Here is a 10,000-nt window from a genome sequence, read left to right as displayed (position 1 = left end):
GTGGAGGGTATTGTGTGGGCCCAAGGATTATGAGCCTGGAGGCCAGGATAATGCCTGTGCCTATAATCCCAGATACTTGGAAGGCAGGGCTAGGTCTTAGACCAGCCCTGGCAACAGGTGATGGAAATCTGTCTAAAAACTAAAGAGGACTGACTAAAAGCATGGTTCAAGTGGTAGAGCACTGCCTAGCAGGCTCTAAATTCAATACCTAGTATAGGGGGGAAAGGGGTAGAGGACTAAATCATCCCATTAAGGGCAAGGAGACATTGCCACTATCTGTCATCCCAGCACTGAGGAGGTGAGGTGGGAAGACTGGGAGTTGTTCAAAAGCCAATCTAGGCTACAACAGCAAGGACCTGTATCCAAAAGGGAGGGAGGGAGAAAAGGACAAAAGGCAATGTGTGGGATGGGGCACACAGCTTGCCTAGCATGCAAGAGGCACTGGATTCCATCCCACACACTGAAGGGAAAGAAAAGAGAAGGTAGGGTGTGTTCAGCCTGCAGGGGTTTGTGACTAGGGCACGGCGTAGACACAAACCCCTCTGTGATTCCCAGATTCACTTCCCAGACGCCTTTCCAGGCAAGCTCCTAGCAGCCAGGGGTTCACCCACCACATCTGGAAACGAAGGTTTTCCAGGTGGCCTAGGCTCCGTCGACCTGGAAAATGAACATGTGAACCAAGAATAGCTCTGAGATGGACAAACACCTGGTGCGGGCTGACAAGCGACAGGACTGGAGAGGGGAGAGGGCCCGTCTCTTGGTTCTGAGTGAGTTGGGAGGGAAGGAAGAGCCCTTCGCATGGTTCCAGGTCAGCTGGAGAGGACTTCCCAGGCCCAGCCCAGGGCAGGAGAGGAGTCCCTGTGGGGAAGGCCTTAGGAAACAGGAAATGGCCTAGTGGATGAGCCCAGTAAGGTACACACACATACACACACACACACACACACACACACACACACACACACAGAGGCACACACACACACACACACACACACACACACACACACACACACACACACAGAGGCACGAAGCTCTGAAACCTGCCTGCTGTCTGTGGCCCTTGTGTTTGTTTTCCCTTTGGCTTCCCCTGGCTTTTGGGAGGAGTCTGGCAAATTCCCACCAGTCTCCCACTATCTTTGGAAGCGAAAAGGAGGCTTGGTGATTTTCCACGCTGGGGCCGGAGGGACATGCGCCGCGCTGGCACCTGGCCGGCCAGGCACCCAGTCAGCTCCAGGTGCCACGACCTCCCCTCGGGTGGGCCAATTAAAGGCTCCCGCAGGGCAGCAGGCAGGGAACAGCCCTGTGAGCTCTCCCAGAGCCGCCTCCGGGAGGAGGGAGGCCGCCGAAACTTGCTCTCTTAGAGCTGGGGGAGGGCGGATATCACTCTCCAGCAGCCACTTCATCCCCTACGGTGCTGATGCACACCCCAGCTTCAGTTCATCTGTTTGATTAAGAACTCACAGCCATAGCCGGGCGCTGGTGGCTCACGTCTGGCATCCCAACTACTCAGGAGGCTGAGATCTGAGGATCGTGGTTCAAAGCCAGCCCGGGCAGGAAAGTCCACGAGACTCTTATCTCTAATTAACCTCCAGAAAAAAACGAGAAGTACCTCTATGGATCCAAGGGGTAGAGCGCTAACCTTGAGCAAAAAGAGCTCAAGGACAGCACCTAGGCCCAGAGTTCAAGCCCACACCCGACCAAGAAAAAAGAAGTGTTCATCATGCTATGCATACTAGTACATACAAGGGGCCACCTTCTGGTTAGTCTTACAGCACTGTACAAGGGACCGTGACTTATTTGTTTTAAATATTCCTCTGGTGGCCAGCTAGTTTTCCACCATTTTGTTATTCTGTGCCAGACCAGGGGCTTGAACTCAGGGCCTAGATACCGTCCCTTTTTAGCTCAAGGCTGGCACTCTATCACTTGAGCCACAGTTCCAGTGCCGGGTTTTTGTTGTTGGTTTGTTTCTTTGCTTGTTGCCAATCCTGGGGCTTGAATTCAGGCCCTGGGTGTTGAGCTTCTGTGTGCAAGGCTAGCGCTCCACCACTTGAGCCACAGCTCCACTTCCAGCTTTTTGGTAGTTAATTGGAGATAAGAGTCTCACAGATTTTTCTGCCTAGGCTGACTCCAAACTTTGATCCTCAGATCTGAGCCTTCTGAGTAGCCGGGATGATAGGCGTGAGCTACCGGCGCCCAGTTATATTTTGCTTTTGTTGGCCTGAAACTGGTGACCCTCCTGTCTGTTTCCCGGGTAGCTGAGATTACAGGTAAGTACCACCATGCCTGTGTGGCACCGGGGATCCTACCCTGGGCAGGGCAAGTTCCTTACTAGGGGACAAATATGAATGACCACGTTTTGAGTTTCTGTTCCAGGAGAAGCCAGCGCAGGAGCCACCACAGGGCAGAAAGCCCAGGGTGAACATACACATCTGAGAGGCATCAACAAGTGTCTGTCTTTGGGAGCCTTGGATGTGTGCTAGGCCATCCAGGGAGGAGTGAGCTGAGCCCAGCCCTGGGGAGCAGCTGCCCGTGGCCACCATGGAAACTACTGATCAGGGAGCTCTGAGCACGCCCCTCTGAGCTCACTGCTGTGGACGCCACTCCTCTCTATCTTCTTCCATGCCAGCAACCTGACTGCTCGCCGCTCTCTACGCAAATCTAACTCCTTGTCAGAAATAACACCTCAGCTCCAGCAGCCTTCCCTTCTTCCCTGCTCCCAACAGACTCTGCCAGCACAGCTCACCCTAACAGCCTGGCGCTCACCTGGTCTCCGGCAACAGGAAAATCCCCCTAAGGTCAAGCATTGCTGCTTATTTGCCTTTGATTCTCCAGCACCTGGTCTCGTGTAAGCATTTAAATAATGGCTGTTGAAGGGCAAATGCCGCGGTTCACATCTATAATCCCAGCTACGCAGGAGGTGGATTATCAAGCTCACCAGCCCAGGCAAAAAGCCAGCAAGACCACATCTCAACCAACAACAGAGGGTTATGTCGGCACTTGCCTGCATAGTCCCGGGGGCTGGGCAGGTGGCTTAGTGGTAGAGTGCTTGCCTAGCAGGCGTGAAGCCCTGGGATCCATTCCTTAGTACCACATACCCAGAAAAAGCCAGAAGTGGTAGAGCGCTCGCCTTGAGCTGAAGAGCTGAGGGATGGCACCCAGGCCCTGAGTTCAAGCCCCATGACCAACAACAACAACAACAACAAATCTGAAAAAGTCCCCAAAATGTAAGCAAGGCCCAAGTGTGCAGCAGTGTCTGAGCTTGCTCACCACCTGCCAGTCCCCCGGAGAACCCAAGTACAGTCTGCGCAGCATCACCACAGCTGATGTGCAAGCTCAGACCCATGCACAAGGCTTTATGTTTGCATGACTTCTGCCTTCCTGAGCCTCCTACCTAATTTCCTTACCAGTTTTGTCTATTTCATTCTGAGTTATTCTTAATAAACAAGACAGGTTCATCTACAAGAAGGGTAGTATGGCTCAACCTGCCAACCCCTAGGGGAATAGAGTCTTCTGTAATTGCTATGGCTGGGAGAGGAAAAAAGTCGGAGGTGGAGCTGTTGTTCAAATGGTAGAGTGCTAGCCTTGAGCACAAAGGAGATCAGGGACAGCTCCCAGGCCCTGAGTTCAGGTCAGAACAGATAGGAGAGAGAGAGAGAGAGGAGGGAAAGAAGGAGAGAGGGAAAGAGGGAGAGAGGAAAAAAAGAAGGAAGGAAGGAAGGAAGGAAGAAAGGAAGGAAGGAAGGGAGGAAGGAAGGAAGGGAGGAAGGGAGGGAGGGAGGGAGGGAGGGAGGGTGGGAGGAGTAATAAAATCTACATACAAAATTTTGACTACTAATTCAACAGATAAGATTTTTTTAATTGTGGTCACCACAAAAGAGTAGTAAAGTAACAAAATAATTTTCAAAGCTGTGCTCAATCATGACCCAGGTAAAAACACCAGGCTTCAGTGGGCACTGGTGGCTCAGGCCTGTAATCCTAGCTACTCAGGAGGCTGAGATCTGAGGATCGCGGTTCCAAGCCAGCCCGGACAGAAAAGTCACAGTGAGGCTCTTATTGCCAATTAACCACTCAAAAACCGGAAGTGGCACTGTAGCTCAACAGCCCTTAGTTCCTGTGTTCAAGCCCCACAACTTCAAAAAAAACAAGTAGCTCACCAAATCCTTTTCTGTCATTACCACTGTCTTAGGAAATATGAGAGGCAGAGCAAATATCTTTGGCCTTGCCTAACATACGCTAGACTCTACTTTCAATTCCCAGCACTGCAAATTAACTAATTCATTTAATTAACTAATATTTTACAAAGACTGGGGTGCGGCTCAAGTGGTACAACACCTGTACAACACACTCAAGGCATTGTACCAAAGCTACAAAAGAGAGGAAAAAGAGAAGATAAGGAAGCAAGGAAGGAAGGAAGCCAGGCACTAAGGCTCACATCTGTAATCCTAGCTACTCAGGAGGCTGAGATCTGAGAATCCTGTTTGAATGCCAGGCAGGGTATGAAATTCCATGAGACTCTTATCTACAATAAAGTACTCAGAATAAGCTGGAAGTGGCACTGTGGCTCAAGTGGTAGAGTGCTAGGGTATTGAACAAAAGAAGCTCAGGGACAATAGAACCCAGGCCCTGAGTTCAAGTCCCAGGACTGGCAAGAAGAAGGAGGAGGAGGAGGAGAAGGAGGAGAAGGAGAAGGAGAAGGAGAAGGAGAAGAAGAAGGAGAAGGAGGAGAAGAAGAAGAAGAAGAAGAAGAAGAAGAGGAGGAGGAGGAGGAGGAGGAGGAGGAGGAGGAGGAGGAGGAGGAGGAGGAGGAGGAGGAGGAAGAAGAAGAAATAATAATGAGAAAAAGAAGTAATCTACTGCCTTTCATTGCCAGTAACAGTAGGGAATGATGAAATGATAGTATACAGAGCCCAGGACTGTTTACATCTGGGTGTCATTTTTCCAAGAGAGTTGGTGGTAGCCGTTGCTACCACCAGCCCATAATCTAAACCAGAAAGTGCACTTTAGGAAATAATTAAGTTTCCTTGGCTCATTAAATCTTGTCGTTCGGGAAGTGGCTGTAACCATGTGTAGTTGTCTCTCTGCTGAGCCTTAAACCCAGATCATTACTTTGGGGGAAGTCAGTGTGGAGTCTGCGCCAAGCCCTACCTGCCAACTTGACAGAGTCTCTTTGCCGGCTCCAACCATCCAACCAGAGGGTCCAGGTCTTCATGCTCTGGGCACAGAAAACCGTGCGAAAGTTATAAGAGATGCAAAATGAGTTGAAAATGTCATCGTTTCATGGGAGGCTTTTGATCTGACTGTAAGACAAAATTAGCATTTTTGAAATGATTGAACAGTAAGCTGAGCGCTGGTGGCTCATGCCTATAATCCTAGATCCTCAGGAGGCTGAGATCTGAGGATTATAGTTCAAAGCCAACCCAGGCAAGAATGAGACTTCTTATCTCCAATTAACTACCTCCCTCCTTCAAAAAAAAAAAAAAAAAAGGCCGGAAATGGTGCTGTGGGTCAAATGGTAGAGTGCCAGCCTTGAACACAAAAGCTCAAGGACAGGGCTGGGAAGGTGGCTCAGTGGTAGAGCGCTTGCCTTGCATGCATGAGGCCCTGGGTTCGACTCCTCAGCACCACATAAGCGGAAAAAGCTGGAAGTGGGGCTAAGGCTCAAGTGGTAGAACGCTAGTCTACAGCTAAAGAGCTCAGGGACAGCGCCCAGGCCAAGTTCGGGCCCCACGACCGACAAAAAAAAAAAAAAAAAAAAAAAAAAAAAAGCTCAAGTCAGGTGCTGAGTTCAAAGACACAGAGAGAGAGAGAGAGAGAGAGAGAGAGAGAGAGAGAGAGAGAGAGAGAGAGCGCAATTCCAATTTCAAGGAAAAGTCAGGTGCCAGTGGCTCAGGCCTGTAATCCTAGCTACTCAGGAGGCTGAGATCTGAGGATTGCGGTTCAAAGCCAGCCCGGGCAGAAGAGTCCCTGTGAGACTCTTTATCTCCAATGAACCACTCAAAAACCAGAAGTAGGGATGTGGCTCAAGGGGTAGAGTGCTACCCTTGAGCAAGAGAGCTCAGGGACAGTGCCCAGGCTCTGAGTTCAAACCCCACAACCAACAAAACCAAAACCAAAACAACTAACTGAAGAGCTGCAGATGTCACATGTCACGTGTGACCAGGGAGGCTGGGGATCTCAGAGCCAAGAATGGCTGTGATAACCTCTTCCTGGGTGCAGGCACACTGGTGGCCAAGACAGCTAAGCCAGTTAAATGGGTGCACTACGTTCCACCCTGCCCACGACACCCTAGAAAAATCCTGAACCCCTTTCATTACAGACCTGGCCTGCGGGGACCGGCAAAGGGCCCCCTTCTCCCTTTTCCGCGACTCTTTTCCTTCTTCTTTTACTGTACTCCTGAATTTGCTCTGCTTCGGCGGGAAGGCCATCCCTTCAAGGTTGGGGGTTCAGCTGGAAGAGGTGATGTGCCAAATGAAGGCTTTTATAGAAGTGAGGATGTCTCTGTAAAGCAGGTGTCTGGATTACCAGGACAGGTCAGGGCTGTCTCCATTGCTTGTGCAGGCCTGGTGGAGAACAAGTTGGTGGGCAGCCTCAGGAGGCACAGCCAGATACTTCCCGGCCTCGAGGTGGCCCCCTGATTCTTCACCCCCGGAGGGGGAGTGGCGGTCAGCTGTGAGCACCCATGCCTTTGCTCCTGGATACCCGGCCCTCTCTGCTTCACCAGCACTGTTCTGTAAGGGGCGGGTCAGCTGTCTGCTTGCTCTAGACACAGGGTCTTTGCCACACACCTGTCTGCTACCCTGCCTGGTGTTTTTCTTTTAGTTGTTTGAGCCTTCAATAAAGACACTTGGATGCCCACACTGGACCACTTCCACTGAAGAACCAGGGAGCCAGAGGGGAAATTGAAGCCTGACATGCCAGGCTTCCTGCAGGAGTATTCTGGGCTCCTGACTTTGGCTCCTTTGCTGTTCCCACAAAGGCCTTTACAAAGAGGTGCTACACCAACATACAGAAACAACCAAGATGCTCCACTACAGATGAATGGATCCAAAGACTGCGGTACCTATATACAATGACATATTAGGCAGCCATTAGAAAGGACAAAATAACAGCATTTGCAGGGAAATGGATGGACCTAGAAAAAATTCATTTTGAGTGAGGGAAGCCAAGAGCAAAGAGACAAACGGCACATGGTCTCCCTGATATGTGGATGTTCAATCCACAATGTAAGGAGACACAACAAAGTATACAGGGCTGGAGAAACAAAGGACCTCCACTGATCTGGTTGAATTGTTACTAAATGGCCCATGCTACTGACACCGGAGGGAAACCAGGAGGAGGACTCAGAAATAGAGGGAAACGGGAAAACATACAACAGTGGGACCCACCAGGTGCACTGGACATTGATGAAAACAAACTAAGCAACTCAATGGCAGCAATGGGAGGGAGGGAATGAGTGGGAAAGAGGGAACGGCTGACACTAAGCAAAAGGAAAGATGTGCATATCACCCGGTGTAGAAGAAACAACTGTGTTGTCAAAGCTTATAGAACTCATAAACTTTATAGATGACGATAAAGACAATTTGCCCCATGAAGGTTAGAATGTGTTTGTGACTTTAAGTATCACTCTCTCACCATACTGTGAAATTTATGTAATCACTTAATCACAATATTTTTTTAAAAAGAGGCTGAGATCTGAGGATTGCTGTTCGAAGTCAGCCTTGGCAGGGAAGTCCATGAGGCTGTACCTCCAATTAATCACAGGAAACACCAGAAGTGGTGCTGTGGCTCAAGTGGTAGAACGCTAGCCTTGAGCACAAAGAGGCTCAGGGACTGCGCCCAGGACCCAAGTTCAAGCCCCAGGACCAACAATACATAAAAAAGTATAAATAAAAATTAAATAAAATGAACAAATAAAAAACAGAGATATAGAGCCAGGCACCGATGGCTCACACCTGTTACCCTAGCCTACTCAAGAGGCTGAGGTCTGAGCATTAGGATTCAAAGTCAGCCCAGGCAAGAAAGTCCATGAGACTCGTATTGGCATTTAACTACCGAAAAGGCTGGAAGTGGTGCTGTGGCTCAAGTGGTAGAGCGCTAGCCTTGAGCACAAACAGTGCCTAGGCTCTGAGTTTAGGCCCCAGGACGGGGGGGGGGGGGGGGAGGGGGGGAGTTGTGCTAGGAAGAATGATACTATCTCTGTGAGTGTGTGAGTGTGTGTGTGTGTAACTGTTTAATGGTTCAAATTTAGGATTCAGTGGAGGCAGGCACAAAAGCCTAGCACCTCAGATCACATTTCATTATTTTTTTTTAATTTTTTAAAGTTTTATTTTTTATTTTTTGTCAGTTGTGGGGCTTGAACTCTGGGCCTGGGCGCTGTCCCTCAGCTCTTCAGTTCAAGGCAAGTGCTCTACCACTTGAGCCACAGCACCACTTCCAGTTTTCTGGTGATTTATTGGAGATAAGAGTCTCATGGAGGGGCTGGGAAGGTGGCTCAGTGGTAGAGCGCTTGCTTTGCATGCATGAGGCCCTGGGTTCAGTTCCTCGGCACCACATAAACAGAAAAAGCCAGAAGTGGCGCTGTGGCTCAAGTGGTAGAGCGTTAGCCTTGAGCTGAAGAGCTGAGGGACAGCTCCCATGCCCAGAGTTCAAGCCTCACAACCGACACACACTTGTTTTAGTTACTTATTTTGGTGGTCATGGGGCTTGAACCCCGGGCCTAGGTGGTGTCCCTAAGCTTTTCTGCTCAAGGCTAGCACTCTACCACTTTGAGCCACAGCTCCACTTCCAGTTTGTGAGTAGTTAACTGAACTTTCCTGCCCAGGCTGGCTTTGAACCGTGATCCTCAGATGTCAGCCTCCTGAGTAGCTGGAATGACAGGCGTGAGCCACCATGGCCTGGGTTCCAAGTCACACTTCAAAGGCAACACCAACTCTTAGAAGTAAAAGTGGCCTCACCTGGCTGGCTTTGCGTGGGAGATGGTTCAAGGCCGTTTTTAGCTTGAGCGGAAAGACAGGAATATGAATGCCGAGTGAGGGTTTTCAGTGAGGGGGACCAGAAGGAGGGAAAGGAGCAGCACTTTGGTATCTCTACCCATATATTGTTCTACAGTGGGTGCCAGGTGTGTGGCTGGTCCCTTATACCCCACACGGGAGCTGAAGACACAAATCTCATAGGATCAAAGCGTTTCCAGTCGCCAGTGCCGGTGCCTGTGTGTGTGTGTGCGTGCACACACACACACACACACACACACACACACACACACACACACACAGGAGGACAGGGAAGGGGACCTGAGGATGAAGGAAATCACACTGGAGTGGTGGGCCGTAGGATGAAAGTCTGGAGGCTGGGGCACTCCTCGGAGCAGATCTGTGCTGCCTGGGAAAGGGCTGCGCTTTGTCACTGACTTGACATCTCATCTGTTCATAGTTAGTGAGCCTCATTTAGGGTTTTCTACCTCTGGGATCTGTGATAAGACAAGGAAACTCTCTGGGAAAATGGACCCGGTCGGTGATAGCAGTAAAGAGGTAATTAAACCAGCTCGTTTATCTGAGACAGTCTCTGATTTATGGGTTATCAAGGAAGCGGATCTCCGGGTAAGGTGAGGGGCCAGGGAGTGTGGACTTGGACTTTTCTGCCAGCTCCTCTCCCCCATGGGCAAAGTGACCCTAAGACCTCCATCTGGGATGATTCCCAGATGGCCTGCTGGACCCTCTGCTTCCAGCTAGAGTGGGTGCCATTTCGCCAGCTACCCACGCAAGACAAACTGCAGCTTCCTACACACAAGGCTTTTCCCAGAGATGGAAAGGAAGGAAAGTGCGCCTGCTGGGCCACACACAGGGCACATGCCTGGAAGCCCAGGACCCCTCACTCCTCCGTCTGTCTGTCTGTCTGTCTGTGTGTCACTCGGTCTGACTGCTGTCTGTCTCTGACACCGTCCAGTATGTGGCATCCCTGTGGGTTATAGCTCTCCTAAGGATGGAGTAAACTTTTTTTTTTCTTT

The 10,000-nt window shown here is 50.3% G+C and overlaps 1 protein-coding gene across 6 annotated transcripts in view; it reads right to left on the bottom strand.

The window, feature by feature from the left end:
• The window catches only part of LOC138817905 (chromatin remodeling regulator CECR2-like), a 129,298-nt gene that overhangs the window by 88,589 nt on the left and 30,709 nt on the right, over nucleotides 1-10,000 (bottom strand). For 5 of the 6 annotated variants that reach the window (XM_070008677.1, XM_070008679.1, XM_070008678.1 and 2 more), the window contains 2 exons: nucleotides 6,316-6,557; nucleotides 5,143-5,294 (listed from right to left, as the gene is read on the bottom strand). In XM_070008677.1, the coding sequence (XP_069864778.1) occupies nucleotides 5,143-5,181 (39 nt within the window). In that variant the 5' untranslated portion in view covers nucleotides 5,182-5,294; nucleotides 6,316-6,557. Of the gene's footprint in view, nucleotides 1-5,142; nucleotides 5,295-6,315; nucleotides 6,558-10,000 lie in introns of those variants that run through there. The other variant, XM_070008683.1, reaches the window with a different exon arrangement.

The sequence above is a fragment of the Dipodomys merriami genome, unplaced genomic scaffold (assembly GCF_024711535.1).
Source record: "Dipodomys merriami isolate MVZ:Mamm:240054 unplaced genomic scaffold, mDipMer1.0.p SCAF_703, whole genome shotgun sequence".
Lineage (NCBI taxonomy): Eukaryota > Metazoa > Chordata > Mammalia > Rodentia > Heteromyidae > Dipodomys > Dipodomys merriami.
This window is presented reverse-complemented; position numbering and strand designations above follow the sequence as displayed.